Below are 27,404 nucleotides of genomic sequence, written 5' to 3' on the forward strand. Positions count from 1 at the left end.
TCCAATCTGCACTTCTATGTTCTGATCTAAGCATGGACCAGGAAGGTTCTCATCAAATTGTAGAATGAACCAAAATTCTCCATCCCTTATCTCATTTACATGTAAACAAAGAAACCCCAGAAGGGACAGTATTAAACCAAGGAAAAGGCCTGCCACCTTTCCAAGCTTTCCCTAAATGGCCTTGGCCCAGTATACCTGAAGGAGTGTCTCCACCCCCATCATTCTACCCGGACACTGAGGTCCAGCACCGAGGGCCTTCTGGCGGTTCCCTCACTGCGAGAAGCCAAGTTACAGGGAACCAGGCAGAGGGCCTTCTCAGTAGTGGCACCCACCCTGTGGAACGTCCTCCCACCAGATGTCAAAGAGAACAACAACTACCAGACTTTTAGAAGACATCTGAAGGCAGCCCTGTTTAGGGAAGCTTTAATGTTTGGTGTATTACAGTATTTTAATATTTTGTTGGAAGCCACCCAGAGTGGCTGGGGAAGCACAGCCCGATGGGCGGGGTATAAATAATACATTATTATTATTATTATTATTATTATTATTATTATTATTATATAAGCTCTCAAAAAGTTACTTTATTGTGGTTGGCCATTTTTGTAGTAGCCACATCGAGGAGGATCATTGCAGGTACGCTTACTCATTTGCCCTCAATTCACTATTGCTGCAGGTACATCCATTCATTGTAGCAAAGAGCCGCGATACAACATCAAGTTGCGCTGAATTTAAAAGGCCCCATTATAGCTGTTATCACAGTATTGTATGCTGCAGCTGTTCTCCGGAGATTAGCATACGCATTTGGATAATGTGATAAAAGACCAGACCTAAATAGAATTCATGTAGCACTTCTCTGCAGAGGCGCACGTCTTCCTGGCATGAGGTGAGGAGGAGTTGAATGCGCTCTTTGTAGAAAGAGAGAACAAGAACAACAGAATCCTCCAGACTGGCCTTGGATTTGGAAGGGAACCTGATCACAGGTAACTAGAAAAGATGGGAGGAAATGATGCTTGTCCTTTATTCCCTCTGCCCAGCAAAGACAAAAAACCCAAGCAGTGCCCTGCACTAAGCCGATAGGTAAAAAGAGAAGGAAGGAAGGTGCTTGTGAAGGCCAGCCAAGAAGAAATGAAAACAATGTTTGGAAGAAGAGTTTGGATTTGATATCCCGCTTTATCACTACCCTAAGGTGTCTCAAAATCTCCTTTTCCCTTCCTCCCCCACAACAAACACTCTGTGAGGTGAGTGAGGCTGAGAGTCTTCAGAGAAGTGTGACTAGCCCAAGGTCACCCAGCAGCTGCATGTGGAGGAGCGAGGAAGCGAACCCGGTTCACCAGATTACGAGTCCACTGCTCTTAACCACTACACCACACTGGGTCTCATATACCAGCCACTATCAATCTATGATAGTTGGAGAAAACCATCCTTTGACTTTCAGACTGATTTCCGTGATTGGCTGATGGTATCGACCCTGGAAGTGCGGGCAGGGTGGTGGCAGCACGGGGACCTACAGATCCCCACCCACCAGATTGGCCAGTGAGGGCTGAATCTCCTTCCATGCTGACTGGTTTTTTAGGGATGTTGGGGAATTCAGCTGAAGACAGAAACGGGAGTGGAAATTGCCGGTTTGCTTATGGGTTCCATGTCCAGAATGGAAATCAGTCCAGTGAATACAATTGGTATTTGCTGCTGCTGCTGTACTGTGTTTCCTTTGCACTGAAATGAATGGGGTGGAATAATGCTGATGACACATTATTGGTTATGTGAATTTAATAAGCTATGTAATGTCACCACAGTGGACAGTGAGACAAATAGCAGAAAAATACGAATAGGAAAAATGACAAATAGGAAAAGGAACTACAGAGGAATGGTGCATGCAATGAATACAAGGGGGAATGGAAACTGATGCCTTCTGATCTGCCAAGGCAGATCAACAAAGGAGAGAGAAAGATGCCAGCAGCTGACCACAAGGCCTCGTTGGCTGTGCCTAGGGAAGGACCCTTACCCGTAGAAGGACAAATCGAGCTGAGTCAAGGTGTGAAGAGAGTGAGGGAGAAAGAAATTGGGTTTGAAAAAGGAGAAAGGCAGGGGAACTCATTCCAACAATATTGAATGCAATAGTTCATTTGCCAATGAAATGTTCAAAACTAAAAACGCACCTGAAAAGCAGATAACATTCCCTGCGACCCAATCGCCTTCAGTCCTTCTCCTCACCTCCACCTTAAGAACACTTTGTGGGCCATTATTATAGGAGCTGCTTCTCACATGGGCTTATAGGTGCTGGTGCCACATGCAGATGTATTCATCTGAGGTGCATGCAGAACTCTCTCTCTCTCTCTCTCTCTCTTAATATTATTTTATTAATTTTCCAAAAACAAAAAATAAAAGCAACAATACATATTCAAACATAAAAAGTAGAGTTGACTTCCTACTCCCTTCCCTGGTTCTACTGTTTGTCATCATACCGCATGTCCATTTTAAATGATAAAACCATTAAAATTACTTATTGTCCAGTCATTATGTCTTTACAAGTCTTTTCAAAATCCTGCTAATGTGTTAACCTGTGTACATTGCTTCTGTATATATGCAATAAAGTCCTTCTAATCTTTAAATTCATTGTCATCTCTTCCTCTTAGTCAATTTTGCCATTTCAGCATATTCCATTAACTTCACTTGCCAATCTTCTTTAGCTGGGACACCTTCTTCTTTCCAATGTTGTGCTAATAATATTTGGCACCCACAGTGGCCAAACTGATGGGAACCAACCCCTCAAGCAGGATGGGAGTGCAATAGCACTTTCCTGCTACTGTTCTCCAGCAACTGGCATAGACACCCCAACCAGGCATCCACACACCAACCAGGCATTGCCATGAAGTGGATGGGAATGACTAGCTTATGTAAACAGAGACAAACTGGGGCTGCCGATTCAGGAAAACAATGATCAAACTCAATAAAGTCTCTAATTGTGTAAATGAGCTCCCTAGCCAAACCAACAACACTGCTTCTATTGCCAACTTGTGCAATAGTCTCAGTCCTTGGCTGCTCTTCACCTCCCCCAACAACATTGTGTTTTTTGCGTTGTTTTTTTTTAAAGAGCATCTTGTAGTGCAATCAATACCCAGAATGTAGCAGAGTGATGGCAAAGAAAAGGATGTAATTTGTGCAATCACGCGAGGGGGAAAAAAAAATAACCACTCTGCTTTGGACTTGTGAAAGACAAGGGCAATCAGTGGTGCTTCTGAAGACCTTCGGAATGATGTGGAAGAGATGAAGAGCATGCAATTATAAGTGAGCGCAGCAAAGCTGTTCTCGTTAATTATATACTAAAGCAATGGGAAATTAACTAACCTGTGGATGCCTCTGATGTGGCTATAATCAGCCATCAGCAAAAGTGTTTCGGCAGAAAGAAAAAGATAGCTTGAAAAAAGAAAAACCCCACAGCCAAGAGTCACAAAAATCACTCTAAAACAAAGACACAGCTATTCAAGCATTCAGCTGGAAGTGTGAAAACAAAGTGAAGAAGCAATAAGGTTGCAAGACCAAAGACGTGCACTCCAGACAAATAGGATGGCACTTGACAGTACCTCTGCCGCTCTCAGGTCACATCCACACCATACACTTAAAGCACGTGCTTCTGACTCCTCTCAAACTGTAGGATCCTTGTACCTCATTGCAGCTCTTCTGCTAGAACTCAGTCCTAGGTGCAGGCTATGACAGCTAAGGGGCTGAAACACAGACGCGCTGGGAGAAGTGAGTTTTGCTGGCACGACTCTGTGCCAACGTTCTCTGTTTTGCTGATGCAGCTCTCCCAGTCTAAGACCCCAAACAGGTGAGAGTGTTGGGATTCACAGGATGCTGTGTAAATAAGTCTGCAGGCTTCAGTATGCTAGTTGATGCAACAGGCTGATGCAATACTTTTTGTGAAGGTGCTGGGTCAGAATGACTCAGCAGTAATGTGCTGACAGTTGATTGGCTGTCATCTGTTTAAAAGGGAAGCCTGTCCAATCTAACTAAAACTCCTTTCCAAAACCCTTTGACTGCCTTCGAACCCCAGACCCTCAGCATGTTACAAAGGCATGAGGCAAGAGGAGCTAGAACACAAACCAAACACTGGAGAAACAAACCATGGGTTTTTTGATTTTTTTAATCTTCTGTGGAACAGCTTGTGGTTTGTTAAACAAAACCATGGCTTAGCTCTATGTACAAAGCTGGCTACAATGAACTATTTGTGACTATTATTTATTTGTATTATTTTCCCCTTGAAAAGCCTGGTAGCTGGGAAGTATGCTTAAAACACAGGTGTTTTTTAAGATTTCATTGCAGCTGATCACTCACCTGAACAGAAAAGCTGGTTTCAAATAGATGAAGTGTCTTGTCCATTCTGCTGTAGTCAGAACATCTCTCTGTTTCTCCTGTGTGAAATTGTGGCCGTACTGTCTTGCTGATGCCGACAAACAGTCATGGATATGGTCAAGAATATTTTGCTGAGACTGAGCAGCTGTGCAGATTGGCATGCCTCTGCCAACTATCTGAAGCAATGTAGCAGGCCAGTTGAGTGACAGAGGTCTGCTGAACTGAAATTCCCTAAAAATCATTATTGAATTGTAGAATTGGAAGGGACACTGAGGATCATCTCGTCCAATGCCTGCAATGCAGGAATTTTCAGCTGTCCCATACAGGGATCAAACCAGCAACCTTGGTTTTATCAGCACCATGCTCTAAGCAAGTGAGCTACATAGTGCACACAGTTAAAAAGAAAACCCAATGAGCAAAGATGAAATATGTGGGTGCACACACACAAACTTTGGCTTAATTTAATTAATGTTAAGGGGATGTCTCAGAAAAATGAATTCTACTCACATTACTAGACAGATTCCTTATGGTATCCCCCACCGCCCCGTTAAAGTAAACTGTCATAAAGGAAAGACTTTCCCCCTCCTGAACATTATTAGATTTAATGTGCTCGTGTACTTAAGAGAATGTTGTTAAACTTTTCTCTGGCTTAACTTCACCAAAGTCAATAGTCACAACGCCAACGGAGCATTTTGCTCAGCATAGCTAAGTTTATGACAATTAAAGAGTATTATTTTTGGACGTGAAGACTTCCACGGATTGTAAAATGTCAACAATAATTAGTTATTTAAACAGTCCATAATCTTCTAGAAACCTTTCTCAGAAAAACACAGCATGTAATACACCCTCTGGGTTTGTAAAAAGATGCGGAGATATATGTTTATAAGATGCAATGTATAAATCAAGGATGTATCAGTATTCCTCTAGTCAAGGCTTTTAAAAGCACCGAAAGAATAAAAGAGTAATGGGGGGGAATGGGCTTCAAATGCCAGTTGCTTTGAATTCCCCCATTCTGTGAGCAGTAGGAAGCTGCAGAGCAGCTTTGCAGCAGCACCAGTTTCCTGTGGGATAAGAGACCTTTGAAGACTGCGTTGCACATTTAGTAATAAACACAGAATCACTTTTCTCTACCCGGTCAAAATCAAATAGCCCAAATTGCCTTTTTTCGACCGTGCTTCACATTTAGGTTGGACAAAAGAGCCTCACAGTTTCTGGTCACCCTACAGGCCTAAGTGAGTGAGAGCCATTCTAATGATCACCACCATTAATTCATACCTTCCAACATTTCTCCGATGAATATAGAGACATCTTATTCCATAACAACAACAACAACAACAACAACAACAACAACAACTTTTATTATTTATACCCTGCCCATCTGACTGGGTTGCCCCAGCCACTCTAGAGGGCTTCCAACATATATAAAAACATAGCAAAATGTTAAACATTTAAAAACTTCCCTATATAGGGATGTCTTCAGATGTCTTCTAAAGGTCGTATAGTTCCTTTTCTCCTTGGCTCAGGGGTCGTAAAACAACATACCCTCTGATGAAAGTAGGGATACCCTCCAACAACAGTACCCTCAAATCAAACCAGGATGGCTTCTGTAGATCCAGGAATGTCAGTATTCAGTTGTTTGAGCCAAATGGTGCCAAAACAAACATGAATGCTGGGGACCTAGATGCTCTACTACTGAGTTATGGCTCCTCTTGTAAACTGTCGTGGGATCGCCAGCAAAAAGGAAAATGTTGATGGAAAGGAGAAAACAAGAATGTGATTGTTTGAATTTTGCATAGGTGTCTTATTTATTCTTCATTGTTGCACATGCAACAAAGGAGAGACCTATGAAGAAACTCATTTTTTTAAAATGTCAGGTGGACATGCAAATGTCTCTGGCATAAGGATAGGATGTGTAAAAACTGTAGCACTGGTAGCAGAGGCCGCTATTTTTGAGGAAAAATAAACCTCATGGCTGGGCAGGGAGATGGCAAGCCTTAGGAGCACTGCTCTAGGAATTCAAATGCAAGACCTTTCTCAATTATGCCTTCAATTGCTTGCACAATTCAACTCATGCTGCTTAGCAATATTTTGGGAGAAACAGGGTGTTACAGTTAACAACACATTAGTAGTGATGGCACCATTTCACCTTAGGATGCTCAGAGGAAAAAGAGGCAGCAGAACATAGTGTAATTGTGCTGGATGATTGCTCTGAAACACTGCCATCTTGCGAGTATTTAGAGATAATACAGTATAAATCTGCTTGACAGTTTTGGCAGCAGCCTCATTTCCAGGACTTTAGGAATTCGAAGAAACCAGAAAAACCCCCAGGGTGGTTTTGAAATTAGTGGTTACAGTCAATGCACTTCTGAATAGAATCTAATTGTATCCCAAACAACAGAGGAAAACCTGATCTTTGATCGCAGGAACCTCCATGCAAAATATAGTTACAATATCTTAAAAGAGACATACAAGGGAAACAACTTTCCAAAATATACAGCAATGCTAGTGCTGCTGGATTCATCAGTAAGACAAATATGTTGTAGTGTAGCAGTCCAGGCAAACCTCCTAAAATATTTATCCCAGTTGGAATCCATGTTGGATTAGATTTTGTGCTGCTGTTTATTTGTTTGTTTGTTTGTTTTCAAGCAACATTTACACATTACTTGGTTTTTGTAAAAACTAATCCCAAGTCCCTATATTCTCACTCAACTACTTTGTTCTGCAGAACCAGAGGCAAACAAGATGGTCTCATACGTAAGTCACACGATAACCTAAAATAAACCTTTTCAAAAATATAACAATATGAAATTAAAATATAAAATTTATATTTAATGACACATCATTTATATCAGGCAATATAACGCTTGTATGACAGGAGAAAGACTTCCAGTGAAAAGGAGGCATGGCAACTTTTTGTCATGACATCAAGTCTATTCTCCTTATATGTTTTCATATGTGACCGTGTAAGAGACAGTTACTGTGATTGTTTTCATCAACCCTTTCTTCAAGGCTTTTGGTTTGCTCTTGTGACTGTTCTCATCATTTCTTAAAGTATTGTTTTTATTAGCCACCAATTGGAGCACGAGCAATGAAATACAGTTGTACTGTGGTCCTCAAACGCCTTGCGACTCAAACGTTTTGGCTCCCGAACACCACAAACCAGGAAGTGAGTGTTCCAGTTGGCGAACATTCTTTGGAACCCGAATGTCCAACATGGCTTTTGATTGAGTGCAGGAAGCTCCTGCAGCCAATCAGAAGCCACGCCTTGGTCAAATGGATTTCTGGAATGGATTCTGTTTGAGAACTAAGGTACAGCTGTAAAATAAAACCTGGTGGGATCAAATTCTGGTGAATTTTGCTGGATACATGAAGGACTTCCATGTGTGCCTTGGAGTGCTTCCAGACGATCTATTTATTGAGCATTTATCCGGATTTGTTTGCAGGGAGAGATTAGACATTGTCTATTTAATGAGGATTCATTCTGGCTTTCTTCACAAGGTTAGATGGCGTTGCGTCAAAGCAAGTGTTATCCCACACTTTTCTAGAGCATTTCCCCATCCCTTTATCTCAAGAAGCCTGATCTTTTGGGAAAGTTTGTCGTGCAAGAACTCTTCCTCAACTGTACCTGTGCAACCTGCATTTGCCGGCATGCAACTGAGTCCAACCCCATAACAGCAACAGCCTGGACGCACCTTTGGTTGTCGCTCTCAGATTGATAAAAGTGTGAACTATTGAGTCTGAGTTGGTACAGTTCATGCCTCATTCCTTGTGTGTGGTTTCTCTCCTTCTCTACCTCCCCACAACTGTGCAGCTGGATTGCATCTCCAATACAAAAGTGACGAAATGTTGTCCTGTAATGTTCCGTACTGATGCATATCTTTAGGCTCTCCATCAACTGCAGGCCAGCTTGGAGCAGCGTATTAACCTTCTTGCTTTGATAGCTGCGGTTGTTCTCTGAGCGGTCTTCAGATAGCCAGCGTTCACCGCCAAACAGGAAAGTAGATTATTGAGAGCAAGCTCAGTAATGAAGATACATTTAATAAGCAACTCCTGCAAACATTTTCCGGTACCAATTAGGGAGAGGGAGTGAAATGAAATGCGGTCGGAAAATTACTGTGAGCTGTGCACTAATGAAGTGACAGAACAGAATGCAGAAGGAACCTTAGAGGAGATGAATACATGGTAACAAGGCAGGGAATGATGTGGACCTGCTGACACTGTTCCACTGCCTGCCAAATTGGATTTTGAACATGTGAATTGCCTAGACCACTTTTCCACCTTCGCCGTCAGTCCAAGAAGAACCAAGAAAAGTGCATAGCTGTACGAAGCTGCCTTGTAGTGAATCAGACCATTGGCCCATTTAATTCTTAAGTCAGTTCCAGGCTTATTCAGTCATTCTCCTTCCACCACCAGAGTGCACAAGGGGGAGAAGGAGGAGTCCATTGGCCTTCAGCTGTCCCACCCCCAAACAAACTTGGTAAAGCCACCAGGGACCCTTTCCTACTGACTAAGCTGCTGGGTCGTTTCCTGAACTTGTTTCATGTGCACACATTCTAGGAGTCTTGTGAATTTTGATCTTGAGACCGTGGTAATAGCACCCAGTAACATGCACTCACACGGGTCTTCAAATGGGGATGTTCTCCGTTTCCTGTGATGCGAGATTGAGTGTTAAAGCATTATGAGAATTATATGCTCTGTGAGGGCAACAGGGGTCTCTTAACATTCCCAGCACCCTTAACAAACTACAGCTCCCAGAATTCCATGGGGGAAGCCATAGCTGTAGTAGTATCATAGTGCTTTAATGTGGTTTATGAACAGGACAGTAAAGGGAAAGGGCTGTAGTTCTGTGGTAGAACCCTCTACTTTCCCTCCAGAAGGTTCCAGGTTCAATCCCTGACATTTCCAGGTAGGACTGTGAGAGATTTCCCCTCTGCAACCCCAGAAAAATCATTGCTAGTCACTGCCAGTAGTGAGCTAGACAGACCAGTGGGTCTGACTCTGTATAAAGCTCATTTATAACGATGGTAATTTAAAAGCAATTCCAGACAATGTATTTGTCTCATATGGTTTTAATTATATATGAACATGAATGAATCTGACACCTATTATTTAATGTGAGATTCTTGCTGGCAGAAATTAGGTAGCAAGCTGTGACTGCAAATAATAAGCCTGTAGCAAAGCAAGCTTGAAAACAAACAACGTAAGCAACAGAGTCCTTCAGTTCCGTAAGAAAATAAATTAAACATGGGCATGGTCTCCCTGTGACCTTTTTAATCACATTTGTCAGTGATTTACGGTTTCTCCGGAGCAAGTCCCTAAATCCTGAATTCAGCCGCACCTATGAGCTCTGAAACAGCACCATCTGGTGACTTCATATAAGATTACAATGCAGTGAAACAGAAATGACCAGCAAACTTGAAGTTGTTGAGAGGATCAAATGAGATGGAGGGAGATAACCACATGCTGAACCTGGGATGGAAGTGGGATTTAAAATTAAAATAATCAATCTGGCTTTTTAAACAGTATCTTTCTTGCTGTGTTATATATTTTTGTGTTTTTATATTGTAAAAACCGCCCTGAGATCCTTAAATGAAGGGCGATACAGAAATTTAATATAAATAACTAGATAGATAGCCTGGCCGCTCCTTAGGAGGGAGAAAATGTGGGATTTTAATCATAATAATAAGCAGCAGCAGCAGCCTGCCCTCTCATGGAGATGGGGAAGGCGGAAAATAGGTCAGATTTCAAAATAAATTAAAAAATAAGCGACTCATTGAGAGGGGGGAAAGTTAGGGTGTCAAATAAGATTAAAAAAAGTAAAATGGAAATTAGCAGAAATGAGCTTGCCCGCTCATTGTGAGCGGGGGAAACTTGAGATTTCAAATAAGTAAAATAAATTGAAATGAGCTTGCCCGCTCATTGGGGGGGGGCGGAGTTGGGATCTCAAATAAGATAAATAAAATAAATAGAAATAGAAATGAGCTTGCCCGCTCATTGGGAGGGGGGGGAGTTGGGATTTTAAACAAGATAAATAAAATAAAATGGAAATAAACAGAAATGAGCTTGCCCGCTCATTGGAGGGGAAGGAAGCTGGGATTTCAAAGTAAACCGGGACGCCCACAGGAGGAGCCTGCAGGGGCGTGACGGACTCCTCTGGCCAGACGGCAGCCGCCCCTCTCGCCCCGCACATGGCGGGCTCCGAGCCGCGAAGGCGGGACCTGGAAGTGTTCCTTCGGCGCCGGAAGAAGATGGTTCCCCGGCCGGCTGCTTCCGGTTCCGGGTGACGGGCTGAGTCACTCCGCCGCTGCCTCCCTCTCTCGCTCGCCTGCCGACCGACCGAGCTCCTCTCCTCGCCCAGCTGCCGGGTCCGTCCCCCCCGCTCCGCCCGCCCGCCGCCGAGATGCCTCTGGAAAACCTGGAGGAGGAGGGCCTCCCCAAGAACCCCGACCTCCGCATCGCCCAGCTGCGCTTCCTCCTCAGCCTCCAGCCCAAGCGCCCCGACCCGGCCGTGCGCCAGGAGCTCATGGCCGCCATCCGCGAACACGGTGAGTGAGGGGAGGCCGCCTCGGCTCTGAGGAGTCAGGCGTCTGTTGCCCCGCCTTTTCCGTGACGGGGGCTCAAGGCGGCTCGCAGATCTGGAAAAAAAGGGCAGCTTAAAGACATGCGGGGGTGGGGGTGGGGAACAACATTTAAAAAGCCATTAAACTTTAATTGTCCTGGGAATGATTGGGGTAGAAATTTCCTAAACGGTATAAGAATTTATTCATGTATATAATTACCGCGGCAAGAATGTCATTTGCCCCAAGAATGGAAAGGAAAGGAGGAGTCCCGACAAAAGAAAGATTAGATACAAAAGCTCACTGACTATGCAGAAATGGCGAGCGGAACTTACTGGGAAAATAGGAAATCGAGACAAGAAGCTTTATAAAAAATAAAAGAATGGAAATGGTTTGTTGGATAAATTGTAAACAGATAAGGACGTTGGCAGGATCATTGTAATAACCTGCAGTTTCGCAAGAGTCAATAAAGTAAATGAATGAAATGGTAAGTTGATTTAGAATATGCAGCAAATGATAAATATAAATTTCATGAACCGCAGAAAGAGGAGGAAGGAAGTTGGGTTCTGAAATGTTAAAATGGCTGTAAAACTATTGAAATGTGTATAACTGAAAAATCACTTCTTCTTGTTGTTGTCATTTATAGTATGTACATCTTCAGGGAGTGTTTTACAATCTCTTTAGCCATACTGGGGACTGTGAATAAAATATTCCAGTAGCATTTAGGTTCCACTATGACCTCCATTGTGTAAGAACACATCATTTCAGAGATCTTGTGTTTGGAAGATAAGATTAGGTAAGGGGTGGGCATTGCTAGTAGATCTCTGGGTGATGTGCAGTACACCTGTAAGGGTTTCTGACTCCCATTTGTTGAACAATGGCAACAGCAGAATGACATGCTCTCCAATATCCTGGAGGTGCTCTGTTACTCAGAGCAAATCTTGGGATCAGTAGACTTTGATAATGTATGTGTTTAGAATCTCTCTCTCTGGTTAAATTTGGGGGTTCTAGTAAAAAAATAAACAAACATAGATTCTGCAAGCCTGAAATCTCCCCTAGCTGCGCTAGGTCAGGCAAATAGGCAGTTGTTGCAATTGTATGGATTTTCTTTCAAATCTGGATTCAAAATGAATAAAATTTTTGGCATGTGCCTTTACTTTACCTAGTTCTGCTGCATTTCTCAGCGGCTTTTGATACCACCGATCATGACCTCCTTCTGGACCGTCTAGAGGAGCTGGGGGCACTGTTATACAGTGGTTCTGCTCCTTTCTCCTGGGCCGTGTTGGCGGATGAGTGTTCAGACCCCTGGGCTTTCACTTGTGGGGTGGCTCAGGGTTCCGTCCTCTCCCCCCCCCCCACATTTTAATATCTATATGAAGCTGCTGGGAGAGATCAGGGGGTTTGGGCTGGGTGTTCATCAGTATGCAGATGATACCCAACTCTACCTCTCTTTGAAATCAGAACCAGTGAAGGTCCTGAGTGAGTGCCTGGAGGCGGATGGAGGAGGGATGACGGCTAACAGATTGAGTTTGAATCCTGAAAAGACAGAAGTACTGTTTTTGGGGAACGGGGCAGACAGGTGTGGGGGACTTTTTGGTCCTGAATGGGGCAACTGTGCCCCTGAAGGACCAGGTGTGCAGCCAGGGAGTCATTTGGGACTCACAGCTGTCCATGGAGGCGCAGGTCAATTCTGTGTCCAGGGCGGCTGTCTACCAGCTCTATCTGTTACGCAGGCTGAGACCCTACCTGCATGCAGACTGTCTCACCAGAGTGGTGCATTCTCTAGTTATCTCCCGCTTGAACTACTGCAATACGCTCTACGTGGGGCTACCTTTGGAGGTGACCCGGAAACTGCAACTAATCCAGCATGCTGCAGCTAGATTGGTGACTAGGAGTGGCTGCCGAGACCATATAATAGCGGTCCTGAAAGACCTACATTGGTTCCCAGTACGTTTCTGAGCACAATTCACAGTGTGGGTGCTACCTTTAAAGCCCTAAACTGCCTCGGCCCAGTATACCTGAAGGAGCGTCTTCATCCCCATCATTCAGCCTGGACACTGAGGTCCAGTGCCGAGGGCCTTCTGGCGGCTCCCTCGCTGTGAGAAGGGAGGTTACAGGGAACCAGGCAGAGGGCCTTCTCAGTTGTGGTGCCTGCCCTGTGAAACGCCCTCCCATCAGATGTCAAGGAAATAACTACCCGACTTTTAGAAGACATCTGAAGGCAGCCCTGTTTAGGGAAGTTTTTAATGTTGAAGTTTTATTCCGTTTTTAATGTTCTGTTGAAAGTCGCCCAGAGTGGCTGGGGAAACCCAGCCAGATGGGTGGGGTAGAAATAATAATCAACAACAACAATAATCAAGCTTACGTTATGAAGAAGTGGCCTAATCAGCTCAATGTGGTACTCTTGGATGGATCCAGAGATAGTGGATTGCAGGGAGCCATTTAAGATTTCAGTGTAGGAGTGTGCCATTATTGAATGCACTCTCACTTTTAAAAAGCATACACTGTGATTTTCCTGGTTTTATCCTCTTAAAAACGCCACGAGGCAGGTTGGGCTGAGAATGAGTGTGAGCTGGTCCAAGGTTGCATTTTTTGCCTGAGTGAGGATTTGAATTTAGTCTCATGTCCAAACACTTCTAATCACTGCCTCATGCTGGTTTTCTGCTTATGTGAGGGGACAGGACAAAGCAATGTTAATTTCTTCTGAACTTTTTGCTATTGTGATCTTCTAAGATATGATTTTGGCAGGGCTAATTGTTCAAATGGTTGTGTTGTCGTCCACAGACATGGCCCCGTATTACGAATCCCTCTGCAAGTCACTTGATTGGCAGGTCGATACAGACCTCTTGAATAAGATGAAGAAGGCAAATGAGGAGGAGTTGAAACGCCTTGATGAGCAGCTGGAAGATGCAGAGAAGAACTTGGGGGAAAGTGAAATCCGTGATGCCATGATGGCCAAAGCTGAATATCTCTGCCGAATCGGGGACAAGGTATTTATTTTTTTACATAAAATAAAATGTGTGTAAAGCGCTTTCTGGGCATTTTCCTCCACACATTCTCAGAACATGGGGTGAGAGTGGGCATGCGTTGGCCCTCCCATTCTCATTGACTTTTGTGCATTGAGCAGGGTGATTTGAAGAGGATCTCTTTGTGTGCTCGGTGATCAGGAACTCCGTGTGATCAGAGTTCTCAGCTGTCTGGAGGATTTTGAGCGCATTCAATTGCATGCATGGAGTTCCCCTCAGAGAAGGCCTGAAGTTGTAGCCAGAGAAATACTGGGCGTGGGGTCAGTGAGCACAGCCCCACTTCTGCTTCCATGAGTTCTCAGATTGTGGTTTTGCTTCTCCCCAAAAAGCCACAATCACAAACCATCTTTAAGCCTTGGTTTGTCGTTTATCATGCTTGCACCAGAGGAGGAGAAGTCAGGAAAGCTGCATGAATATACTGCTCATTTGTGGTAAACCATGGTTAGCCAGAAACTGTGGTTTATTGTTACATGTCAATGCACTCCTTATCTCTGTTATTTGTTAGCTGAAAGGGTCGTGCTCCTCATACATACCTGCTTTCCTTCAATCGGTGGGGGAACGTAGTGCAGAACCTTGGATGGTACATGGGGGCAGGGGATACCTGTTAGCAAATTACAGATCTGTTCTCCAGAGCATCAAATCTGCGGCATCTAACTTAAGCAAATGCTGTCTTGTCAGGAAGCTGCTCTGACTGCCTTTCGGAAGACATATGACAAAACTGTGGCTCTAGGACATCGGCTGGATATTGTGTTCTATCTCCTCCGAATTGGCCTGTTTTATATGGACAATGACCTCATCACCCGGAACACTGAAAAAGCAAAAAGGTACCATTTCTGTTGTTGCTGCTGCTACCTTGATGTGCAAAGCATTAGTCTCTTGCTTAAGGCTCTGAAGATGTAGTCTGGTTGCTAGGAAATGGCTTCTTTATGTAGCAGGGAGTGTATACTTTAGATGAAGTGTGGCATGAAATTCAGAATTTTCAGAAACATGATGATCCTTAAAAGGATTTCATATTTTTTTAAACAGCATGTTGGGGAAAATCGAAATACACAATACTTATTAAACCAAAAAACATTTTAAGAACCTCAAAGGTGTTAAATATACCAGAGGAATACACTTTTATGAAGATTAAAAGTACCAGTAGCTTTTATTCAGTCAGTGCTGACAAATGCAATCATCAAACATAGGATGCATAGTCAAATGCCCATATGCCCACTTATCTGGGAGTTAGCCTCATTTATCTTAGTTGGACTTGGGTTCCAAGGAACCACGCCTAGGATTGGGCTACGAGTGTCTTAGAAGGTAGTAGGCAAAATTAGTTATCCTTAATTCAGAATTACTACTTCATTTATATCCCACAGGATCATTGTCTGAAAGAGCCATAGATCAAGCCATACATCAGAGTAGATGATGAAAGCTGCACCTGGAAGCAACCTGCAGCACACTGCTTTGTCAAAGGTTGCAGTGTAGTCTCAAAGAAAACCATCCCATAGCTTTTGTTTGAACTACTGTAATAAAGCTAGTTAAGCAAGTTGATGAGAATGCTTGTGCATGGCTAAGGATGCTGGGGAAATAACACACATACCTGTTTTCTTTTAAAAGCCTAATAGAGGAAGGAGGAGATTGGGACCGTCGGAACCGTCTTAAGGTCTACCAGGGTCTTTACTGCGTGGCCATTCGAGACTTCAAGCAGGCAGCCGAGCTTTTCCTGGATACAGTTTCAACATTTACGTCTTACGAACTTATGGATTACAAAACCTTTGTAACATACACGGTCTATGTCAGCATGATTGCATTAGACAGGCCTGACCTTAGAGAGAAGGTACGCCAAGCAGCTACTTCCACAGAGAACCTTCAGAGTGTGCTTTGTGTTCCTTATTCCTCTCATGTCTGATTTTTGCTGGCTTTGTCTGATCCCTTTTAGGTTATCAAAGGGGCAGAGATTCTGGAGGTTTTGCACAGTTTACCCAAAGTCCGGCAATATCTTTTTTCACTCTATGAATGTCGGTATTCAGTTTTCTTCCAGTCGCTGGGTAAGGAAGTGTTTCTGCTTTTTTGCTCTGTGGGGGGTTACTGGGCTGTTAGGTGGGCAGCTCACAGCTTGTGGGTTACATGTGCAGCCAGCCCACCCAGACTTGCCCCCCCCCATCTCCTAGGATTAGACAGAAACAAAAAACACGCATCCACTTCCCTCTACCCACCAAGACTTGCCCTCCCCATCTCCTAGGGTTAGCAGTCTCAAACCTTTTGGCCCATCCTCAATTAAAGGAGGGGCAAGAATTAAGCTGTGATTTCCAAGAGGTAAGTAAAACTGATCCAAAGCTGGTCCAGGATGTAACTGCTTCAGCAGGCAGAACAAATGAGAAGGAAGGTGGAATGTGTTTCATGAGCGCAGAAGTAAAATTCCCACAAATAACATAAGATTTGGTCCTCGCTACTCAACTTTAAATAGACTATGCTTCCCATGTTGTCTCCTGGATGAGAGAAGCTAGGTGTATTCAATCTTTCTTAAGGGGCTGGCCACACAGGAACGCAGGTGCTGATGTTAGCAGGTACACAGGTCTCCCGAGTTAGGCTTAACCTGCCCTTACTAGTTTGCATCATGCGTAGCCAGCGTGATGTCCTTCAGATGATGTTGAACTCCATCTTCCATCATCCCTGCCCATTGGCTGTGCTGTCTGGGGCTGATGGGAGACTGAGTGTTCAACAATATTCAGTGGCACATGGTTCATGCTGTTAAACTACCTTCCGGGGGGAAACAAAACTTTTGTGAGATGCAGACCTCATTTTCTGTTCTTATGTTTCCCTTTCAGCCACCGTAGAGCAAGAGATGAAGAAAGATTGGCTGTTTGCACCCCACTATCGCTATTACGTTCGGGAAATGAGAATCCATGCCTACAGCCAGCTCCTAGAATCCTATAGGTCGCTTACACTAGGTTACATGGCAGATGCTTTTGGAGTCTGTGTAGAGTTCATAGATCAGTAAGTATATCTAGATCTCTCTATATTTTAAATGCATTTCTACAGTTTATAGTGATTCCCGACTAGATAAGGGGATAGGTCATTTGATGATATCTTTGTTTAAAAAAACTATGAGGAAGAGCCATTGATTAAAAGATTTACAGAGGTTGGGTAAGGCAAGAATCACAGAATTGTAGAGTTGGAAGGGACCCCGAGGGTCATAGAGTCAAACCCCCGCATATCATCTGAGCAGAAGAGCTTTGGGGTGCTTGTGGCAGCTGCACTCCACCCTTCAGTTTTGGAACAGGAAGACTGGAAGTCTTCCTGAGGCTTTTATAACCCAAGATCAACTGTACAGTGGTACCTCGGGTTACATATGCTTCAGGTTACAGACTCCGCTAACCCAGAAATAGTACCTCGGGTTAAGAACTTTGCTTTAGGATGAGAACAGAAATCATGCTCTGGCGGTGCAGCAGCAGCGGGAGGCCCCATTAGCTAAAGTGGTCTTCAGGTTAAGAATAGTTTCAGGTTAATAACGGACCTCCGGAACGAATTAAGTATTTAACCCGAGGTACCACTGTAATATGCTGGATGGGTGTGTGTGTGTATGCCTGTGAATATGGCTGTGCTGCAGCTGGTACAGGGTGGTTTGGTGCGTCTCCTGCTGACGGAGGGAGGCAAGAGCTTGTACAGCTAATGATCAGCAGCTACACACTTGCTTCTTCTGGGCCCAGTTGAAGATGCTGGTGCTGTATTTGAAGCCCTTTATAAGGCTGGGACCATTACTCCCTGTGGTTATCAAATCTGGGCCTGCTGTGCATCCTTGAAGTGCTATAAAAACTTGCTAGGATGGCTCCGTAGATTACAGGAATGCTGCTGCAGCATCTTATTTGATTATGCCATTGCATACTGCACTAGAAATGCTAGCCCATGTGTTACACAGGTGTAAGCTGCAAGAGCGGAAGCGTCTGAGTTGCACTGCAGCAGCCACTAAGCAGTCCTAGCCCCATTGTGGTTTGCTAATTGCAGTTCTTGAGTTTGATAACTGTAAACAGAGTAGAATTATGCTGGTTGAAGCACTTTCCAACATCTTTCAAGAAGCGATTGCTTGCATCAAGCTAGCATGGCTGTAGGCCACAATGTTAGGCTTGTACCTCAGGGTAACTTTCCTTCCACCCCTGAGGCAAGGCCCCAAACTGAAGCAAAAAATGCCAGTCTTGCATCCGCCATGAAATTTCAGGTGCTTTGCAACAGATACAGATGGTGGTGTCCTAAGCGTTCTCTCTCTCTCTCTCTCCAGGGAATTGTCAAGATTTATCGCTGCTGGGCGACTACACTGCAAAATAGACAAAGTCAACGAAATAGTAGAAACTAACAGGTACAGTATGTTGGACACCACACCCACTGATACCAAGAAACTAGTAGTGACATCAGGCTTAACGTTAAGGACTTTGCAGCCTTTTAATTGCTGCCCAACCAAACGTATTGCATACGTTTTACAGATGGAGAGGTAGTAGCTTGCCCAAAGCCAGGTGAGATAAGCTCTGCTCACCCAACTCAGAATACTCTTTCTACTGGAACAATATCTTTATTAGAGATAGAACTGTGTGTTTCCAAACTTTCTACCTTCTCTCATCAGCTCATCTGCCATGGAAGATACCAGGGCAGGTGTCAGGATGCACTCTCAGCAAATGGGGTGGGGCAGGACTGGCCAGGCTTGTTGCCCAGCTGAGCTAAATATTACTGAAAACACACCCATGCTCTCCTGTACCTGTGTGTTCCAAGGAAGGATTAGTAGTGATGAACAAGCTGCCTTTCAGGAAACTTGTGTCTGCCATTACTGCTTTGCTCATAATGAGCTTCCTGTTCAGTATTTTGAGGAACTCTTCAAACAGTTTCTGGGAGCTGTTTGATAAGTCATTGCTAGAGAACCACCTGACTAAATTCTCTCTCTCTGTCTCTTTAGGCCTGACAGCAAGAACTGGCAGTATCAAGAAACCATTAAAAAAGGAGACTTGCTGCTAAACAGAGTGCAGAAGCTTTCTAGAGTAATCAATATGTAACTTTTAAAAAAGCAAAAGGGGGAGCACATAATTGAGACTGAACCATTTTGGAAGTCATCGCTGTATGGTATTACTTCTGCTATTGCTGAGGGAATTGGAACCGTGGTATAGTTAAGGGGTTTTTTTTATAGGCTACTTCCATACGTTAACAAAACTGTATAAATGTTCTGTTTGTGTTTTCAGATCAATTTCATTTATTAAATGTATAATACAGTTGATTTTTCTGTTCCTTGAGTGGGCTTAATTTGGTTAACAAAATTGGTTTATTTTAAAGCAGCAGAGATGCTGCTTGAGATGCCCAGAGTGGGGCCACTCGCGTTCCTGCTGCCAAGGTCATCAGTGACCAGTTGAGCTAAACCAGGAGCATGGTGGGAGGTTTAAAGCTCCCCCCTTGCCATTCTTATAGCAGACAGTATACTTCTTCCTGGGGTGTGGCTGAGACTGACCAAGAACCAGGTGAGGGTTGCCCACTTGCAAGTCAAAGCTTAGTGCTAGGGTTTGTCCCGAAAGACTGAGTTACTGGTGGCCTGCTCCCTGTGGAAGAGCATATATTAAGTTGAGTTGGGTTGGGGGCTGCAGCAGCAACCTATTGAGAGATGAAATGGGATCATAAATATTGGATTGCTCAAGCAGGGGAACAGAAAGTAATTAGAGCATCATTAGGCCACTGAAGATAAGAGACAATATTGAAAAGCAGGCTTCTAGAAGGTACATTAACGGCCTTGATGAGGTGTGGAGAAACTGCGCAGTTAAACAGTACATCTAGCATGAGGCATCCAAGGAATGTTGGCTGACACAATCCACACTTCGCAACCTGCTGTGCAAGTGAACAATAGCTTCCATCTAGCCATAGTTTCCTTTATCTTGGAGGTAAAGAAATCTGAGCAGGTCTTCTAGAACCGATAATGAGCTTAGCATTTATGATTCAGCCTTAAACAAAACCTACCTTGTAATAACTGAAAAAACTTCTGCATTTCACCGCTGTCCTTTAAATGACAGGGGTGAATGCTTCTAATCAAGCATTTTGTCGCTGTAAGCTCTACACAATATGTCATGTACTGTCTACAGCAGGTGTGTGGAGCCCAACCTATGGCCAAATCTGAGCCTGCCATGTTTACTCCTTCAACCCATGAGGCTGTTTGGGGAAGCCATGTCTGCCCACCCTACACCTGACATCATATAGGCAAAGACGGGGTTTGACAAAAGCCACTTTGTGCAGCTCCCAAGGTACACAGCAAGCAGCTGTAGACAATTATAACGCCTCAAAGAATAGTCAGCGCACTCTTGTGATACTTGTCCAGGCAACCATGTAGAGCACATTTTTCTTACACGTTCACGAATGAAGAACAAACATCAAATCTCTGCGAGACTTTCTCAAGATGCTGCCCCAGCATAAGAAATGGCAGCTATAGATTAGGCTTCTGCAGCTTAGTTTGTTCCATTTCACTTGTCAACCTGTAGCTTTTATCAAATCCTTTAGTATAGAGCAGGCATGTGCAACCGGCCGGTCGTGGGGTGTTATTGGTTGTTCCTGGTTGATCTTTGGATCCTGGTTGATAGCCAGCCAGCCAGCCAGAGCCTTGGGGGGGGGGGCGGGGGGAGGGAGTTCAACAACTCTGGTCAATCCTCCACTTCCACACACCCATGCTCCTCCTCCTGCCTCCAATGACTTGGGAAAACAGGTAAACTAATACCAGTGTACTGGAAGAAGCAAAGATCACCAGTGTTGAAGCAATGATTCTTCAACATCAACTTCGTTGGACTAGTCATGGCCTGATGATCGTCTTCCAAAGCAACTACTATATTCCAAACTTAAAAATGGAAAGCGTAATGCTGGTGGTCAACAAAAGAAGTTTAAAGACTGTCTCAAGGGAAGTCTAAAAAAAATGTAGTATAAACACTGACCAACTGGTAAACACTGGCCTGCGAGCGCTCCAGTTGGAGAACAGCCTTTACCAAAGGTGTCATGGGCTTTGAAGACACTCAAACTCAGGACGCAAGGGAGAAATGTGCTAGGAGGAAGGCACGCTTGGCAAATCCACACCATGATCAACTCCCAGAAACCAATGTCTCCACTGTGGAAGGACGTGTGGATCCAGAATTGGCCTCCACAGTCACTTACAGACTCACTGTTAAAACTGTGTTTAGAGAAGACAATCTTACTTGGCTACGAGTGATCGTCAAAGAAGATCACTGCCGGTTTTTTTATACTGTGAGTAGATCGCAGTCTCTTGCAAGTTGGATGTGCCTAGTATAAAACAATTGCCAGTGGGAGAAGGGGATCTCTTTTACTTGATGGAAAACTAGAAAATGTGTTGATGCTCCCAATTGCTCTTGACCACCTCTAAAACGTGGGGCGGCAGAAATGAATTGGGCAACCACTTCCCTTGATGGACTTTGAGGGCAGGCAGTGTCAGTGATATATTCTCTATCTGCATATCCCATAATCTGGTTTAGTGAACCCAGCGAGAGGTGCAGTAGCATTCACTCACCTTATGCCACGGCCCTGGGTATTCCAAATACTTGTTTAGCCCACTGTTTCAGCACTGATTGATGTAGGAACAGAAACTGGACACACTCAAAGTAAGGGAGACTGGAGAAACTCATAATCTGAACTTGCAGTGTAGGCAAATCACTGTCCATATCAAAGCTGTGTCCCTTTCTTCCTGTTCTTTAAAAAGTTTGCCTCAAAAACAGTAGTAAATGAACACTAACCCAGCTTTGCTGTGCATCTACCTGACATACATGGGTTGGGGTTCTTGGCAGGCAGAAGCTAACATTTTCCTTCCGCTACGACTAATTTTTGCTGGTCTTCGTAATGAAGCAGAAACATAATTGTGCATCTCATAAAGACAACCTAATCAATTTTATTGCCTTGTTTCAGTAACATCTTGTTTATACAACAAGCTAATTTCCTGGTCATGAAGCAAAAGCACAACTTTTTTCTTATAAATAGTATAAATTATTTTATTTACAGAAACTTGTTACAAAACAAATAGACTATATATTTATTTTCTTCTTTTAAATATCCAAAGTAATTTTTTTCTACCCCATGACATTTGTTCATGTACTATACAGCAGCCAACACAAAAAAGTTCAGCTCTGAGCAGATGCTCTTGAATATGTATACAAATTATCAAACTATTCACACATTTTACACAGGAGATTGCTTTTTCCCCCTTTCTATGGAGCCGGGCTCAACTCCAAAAGCAAGAAGCTTCCGCAGCCTACATTCTTATTGACATTATGTAGTGCTCATTAAAAAATAACAATAATCACCTTTCATAAAAAGTAGGATATTTTGCACAAAAGCATTTAAAATAAACGACCTTCTGCTTGAGGAAAGCAGAACAATCTTTTCAAGCCCAATCCCCTTCACCGTACAATTCCCCCCTTCCCAAAAAGACAAAACAGAAACAAACATCCTTGGCAATAACAACTCTTGCCGGAAGACGACTTACCGGAAGATGATAGGTTGAAACCACACTATGTGAACCGCTCTCATTCAAACCTCACTGGAACGAAGAGGGAGTTACGCACTTGCTAAATCCCATTCATTTCAGCGAGGCTTGTGCAGAGGATAGCCTGGTGGCGGCTTTGTAAAATTGCTTCGAGAGGTAACTTTTTTTTCAATAATACAAAATAATGTCAACATTCTGTTTTTGTTTCATTTTGTTTTTAAGTTCTAGCTGATATTCAGATTTACTTGTTGAAAAGTATCTCCAGAACCCTTGGCATTATTTATGAACTAGGGACTCGCTTCAATCGGATCTTTTGATTTTGTTTTATCCCGCCCCTTCCGCCATCCTCTCTCCCGCGTTAATATGTAGTCATATGTAGGTGGGGAAAGCAAGCTCCAATTCTTTTTTCCAACAGAACATTCAAGTCTTTAAAGGAGAAGCTGTCTAAAAAACAGTCCAAGCTTAAAATCTAGATATATAAATCAGGCACTTTCAGTTTTTCCATTAGTTTTTTAAACCACGTAAAGACTCACATACATGTGCACACATACACAAATGCTAAAAGAAAAAGAAAAAAAAGAATTAGAAGCCGTGTGTCATAACTAAAAGGTAGTCTTCTGGGACTAGAAATGTTGTGTATACCAGAGCAGGCTAACCATATGCATCTAAATGCCACACAGCCTTTCTGCTTAGAGAAGTGGCGCCTGCGGGCATCAGACTGCAATGCCAGAGCCTTCGTTTGTATCCAGCAATTCCCAAGACATTAAAAGAAAGAGACAAAACTCTTCCCCCTCCCCCCTCCCCAAACAAGAGACATCCCTTAAAAACTGCAAAGTAGGCATGTTATCTATTGGATTGGCAGTGAACCACTTCAAATTATAAAAAAAGTATTTGCTTTTCTCTTTTTAATTAATAAATACTAGATGATTTTCAATTGTACCAAAACTGGATATAAGAAAAAAAGACCTGTGCAAAAATACATATTTAAATATGTACAATCAATTAACAAAATATGTCTTCTGAAATAGGGATACTTCAATATTTATAATAGAACAAGAAATTCCAAAATAAAGATACAAAAGTATGGGTTTCATTATTTTCGTATAATTCTTTGTTCATCATTGCAACATTTTTTAATTTATTTATTTATTTTAGGTTAAGAAAACTGCAGGAGTCATAATGAGAAGCTGGAAAGACTATAAAAATTGTATCTCTTAAATTAATACCAAAATCTTTCTAAGAAACAACCCAGCCACTGCAAATCTTGCAAGATAAATTAAATCTGAAATTTCCTTAATTATTTACAATAAGAATGTTGTCAGACAATAAAAGCTTCAAATACAATCATTCCATTTATTACTAAGCCCCCAAAATGGAATATTGTTTGTATAATATTTAAGCAAGTCTACACTTTGAGGGCAGGCATAAATTAAGACGTCCTCTGGTTCTATTCATGGCAAGTTTTAAAATTATAAGCCATAACAGACAGATACAGGCCACAATTCCATCCTGGAATGTCACTTACATAAGCCCCACTGAATGCATCAGGCGGGCTTTGCGCAAGAGCATGGCTGTGTTTGTGTGAAGCTCCCGTTTCAACATGGCTTGCAGCGGAGACATTCACAGTGGGAATTGGGCCCAGAGCTGCAACTCATATAAATTAAACACAGTGGTTAACTGCTGAACTTTTTACAAAGATCTGCATGTCTTTTAAGGAGCCTAAGACTTGCTTTGATGCTTTCAGAGCAACATAATATTTATAAAACAGACATTTTTGAGTACTTAAAGCCACTAAAGGTTTAACTTATGAAAAATTTGTCAGCCTTCGAAGGTAAATCTATCAAAACCAAATTGCACTTGTGATCAAAAATATCCAACACATGGAAAGGAGTCAGTATCGATTTTCTCTCTGCAGAGCAGATACATTACTTTGGTCGTCTCCTCCCATGCCCCAGGTAAGCCAATTAAGAGGTTTTAACATTTTATAGCATCCTCTCGAAACTGAAGGGTTGTTCAAGCCCTCCCTCTTTTAAAATATTTGCATAATCAACACCATCCAAAATATTATTCCTTTACTTAAAAAACAAACACATGATCTTTTGTGAATTCAAGGCTTTAGAGTTGTCTGCATAGAGTCTTGTTGCTTCACTGTGTTTTAATAATCATAGCAAATTGGAAAACCTCAACAGGTTTTAAAAAACAAAACCCAAGCAGCTGCTGCTTGTGGTGGTTTCGGAATCCCTGATGTGCAATGCACCACCATGGTCGGGAGAGAGGCTGGGCTGTGTGAATTAGAAAGGCTTAGATTGTCTAATCTCAGCAAGATCTGGTGCCCCTTTAAGGCAGAAGACTACAGGCACACATTCCACCGAGAGCTTCTCCTGCACAAGCCCTGTTGAGGATAGATTCAGACAATCAGCTTTCTTCCTCAGTGAGTACTGCTAACCATTTGGCCACGCATTTTATCAAGGACAGGAGTGGAACAGAGCTAGGTGATCTGATGGGGTACCCAAGGTGCAATGGATTCTGCACCCATCACTTTGAGAAGTGGTGAAAATACAGCATGCTGAGAACTGTAGCTTCAGCAGAGTCTGCAGTTAGTCGGCACCCTCAGACAATCTAGCCTCACTTGATTATTGCAAGAGCAAATTCTCATTGGGGAGGCTGTCTGAATCCACAATCCAAAACACACCCCATTTAAATGGATAGAAATTTACTTTCTACGGGCTTGCTGAAGGAAAGCTCTGCCTGTGTTATGACCTATGGTTTGGGGTTTATTTTTATTTTTTTCCTTTCACGTGATAAAATGTGTAGAAATTCCAGCTTGTAGTTGGAGATTCACTAGTGTCACAAACATCCAGATCAAATGATAACATTAAAGCCCTTCTGAGGATATTACTTTAAAACAAAACACCTTTGCTCATGGGAGCGAGGGGAATGACCACTTGGGAGTGGATGGCGTTTAAAACACTCCCCCTTTGCTCACAAGATGGCTGTACAAGGGGTGGATTTAACACTGAGCTCAGAATTTGAACTGGCACTTAATGCAGTCATCCAAAAAATCTGAATGTGGACTTTATTAAACGGAATGCTAATTTGGTTATGTGAACAAGGCATCAACTTACTGGAAAAATCTTTCAAGAAAAATAGCAGTGAGATTTCATTGTTTTAAAGGTTTGCATTTTATAAGGACTACTTTGTGTTCTGTTTTTTAAAAGGTTGGATGGTACAACCAACTTAGATTGGCATTTTCAGTTTCCCCTACCCACCTATCCAAAACAACAAAGGCTTATGGCATACAGTATAGGTCAAGAAATATATTCTTTGGGAAGAGTTTTAGAGGTCATTCACCATTTTGGATTTGAGAGTTTTGCATCTGGGTTTGGGGGGGATATTTTTTTTTAAAAAAAGATCAAAGCAATTTTATTCAAAATCAAGCAGGCACAGCCCTCCTCCATACAATGTCGCTGTGCAACCTTATTTCATTTCAGTGGCAGTTGTACAGGACCCGACGAACGCTCCACTGGAATGAATGAAGAATACTGAGCAGCTGTGCTTGGTAGATGATGCTCATAAAATTGTTCTGTACCATGTGATTTCACTATTTAAATATGCTTCTTCTTTTTTAATTTTTCAGTGATGGCCATGAACATTTTTGTGTTTGTTTTTTAGAACTCCTGACAGCTTCTTATCCCAAATTACTTGCAAAAGGCTGGGAAAATGTAGACCGTTTTTGTTTTCTAAGTTGTGCTATTTTTGCATTCCAATCAAGGAACATTGCTATAAAACACTAAAGCCGTATTCCCTTGTTGAGGGCTTCTTCTTCTTCTTCTTCTGTTTATTGTGCCTAACACATTGTGCCCCCTCCTTTGTGAGGGGTTTTCACTGGACAGTGCCAAAGGGGCAGTTAATTATGCCTATGACACTATCAGAAGAAAAGAAAAAAACAAGTCCACAGTAATGTTCTTTCCCAAACATTGCTTTGCCCAACCAACCTAGATCAAATAGTGGCAAGGTGATGTACTCCTGTAAGTGAAATCTCACAGGACTTTTGTAGCAAGCTGTCCAGACCACCGGTAACACTGAGAGGAAACATCCTGTGGCTGAACGGCAATCCAGAGTCCATTTCCAAGCTTCGCTGCTACAGACATGGCTTCAGGGAAACCCCTTGATTGTGTGACAGTCCAGTAGATTTCCACACCTGAGGACTGTGGGAAGCTGGGAGAACTCAAAAGGCATCTTGGAGTCCAGGATTTCCAGATGGAGATTTATTCATTTTTCCCCGCTTGTAGTGAAAATAATCCAGTTCTTTTCTTACCATGGCATTGTCTGTGTCAACTGTTAGGGACGAGCCTTTGGCTTTCGCACAAATGAAAAGAGGAAAAACAGATAAATATTAAATATTTTAAGTGATAAAGCTATGTCCAATTATATCATCTTGGATCCCCAAAATATGCTTTGGCAAAATTCAGTGGCACAGGATGGCAACCAAACATCTACTTTCTTGGGGTGGGGAAAAACTATATGCATTTTATTGCTATATCATGTTGGCATATTTCTGTATAGGGTTCTTTGTCACAGCAACAGCAAAAACCTACTTGACCCCTCCCTTTCTTATGCGTCAAAGGAAAACCTTTTTTTTCTTTTTTACACAGTATATGGGCAAAGTTCAATTACTTGTCATCAAGGTTGAAAATTATGAAGTGGCTTCTAAAATTTCAGTAAGGTTACTGATTAAAAAACATGAATTTCTGTTTTACTGCCCAGTCCCATATCCTCTCTTTAGTTCATTGTGGTATAATATTGTCAATTCCAATCAGCAACTTGTTCATTTGCAACAAGGCACCTGCCCCTGGTTGCTGAGATGACCAGTAATTATCAAATAAATAACTATGGAACCCATTGTGCCCTGTTAAAAAAATAAAATAAATCAATGCTGCTTTTCTTGGCGGGTGCAGCAGATTTGAAAAAAACTATTAGTTGATC

At 42.7% G+C, this 27,404-nt stretch overlaps 2 protein-coding genes across 5 annotated transcripts in view; one reads left to right on the plus strand and one right to left on the minus strand.

Moving 5' to 3' along the window:
• The first annotated feature begins 10,614 nt into the window (after nucleotides 1–10,614).
• Nucleotides 10,615–19,175, plus strand: PSMD6 (proteasome 26S subunit, non-ATPase 6). The gene is made up of 8 exons (XM_053378307.1): nucleotides 10,615–10,895; nucleotides 13,692–13,897; nucleotides 14,612–14,757; nucleotides 15,536–15,755; nucleotides 15,858–15,966; nucleotides 16,747–16,915; nucleotides 18,195–18,272; nucleotides 18,861–19,175. Exons 1-8 carry the CDS (start codon nucleotides 10,751–10,753, stop codon nucleotides 18,955–18,957), a joined length of 1,170 nt encoding a protein of 389 aa, XP_053234282.1. The 5' UTR covers nucleotides 10,615–10,750; the 3' UTR covers nucleotides 18,958–19,175.
• A 4,133-nt stretch (nucleotides 19,176–23,308) lies between these two features.
• The window catches only part of ATXN7 (ataxin 7), a 93,882-nt gene continuing 89,786 nt past the window's right edge, over nucleotides 23,309–27,404 (minus strand). For all 4 annotated transcript variants that reach the window (XM_053378309.1, XM_053378308.1, XM_053378311.1 and 1 more), the window contains one exon: nucleotides 23,309–26,777. In XM_053378309.1, coding sequence (XP_053234284.1) covers nucleotides 26,760–26,777 — 18 coding nt within the window. In that variant the 3' untranslated portion in view covers nucleotides 23,309–26,759. The remainder of the gene's footprint in view (nucleotides 26,778–27,404) is intronic.

The sequence above is a fragment of the Podarcis raffonei genome, chromosome 2 (genome assembly GCF_027172205.1).
Source record: "Podarcis raffonei isolate rPodRaf1 chromosome 2, rPodRaf1.pri, whole genome shotgun sequence".
Classification (NCBI taxonomy): domain Eukaryota; kingdom Metazoa; phylum Chordata; class Lepidosauria; order Squamata; family Lacertidae; genus Podarcis; species Podarcis raffonei.

Coding starts and splice junctions, on each gene's coding strand:
- PSMD6 (XM_053378307.1), top strand. CDS start 10,751: ATGCCTCTGGAAAACCTGGAGGAGGAGGGCCTCCCCAAGAACCCCGAC. Junction 14,758..15,535: donor AACACTGAAAAAGCAAAAAG/GTACCATTTCTG, acceptor TTCTTTTAAAAG/CCTAATAGAGGAAGGAGGAG. Junction 15,756..15,857: donor GGCCTGACCTTAGAGAGAAG/GTACGCCAAGCA, acceptor GATCCCTTTTAG/GTTATCAAAGGGGCAGAGAT.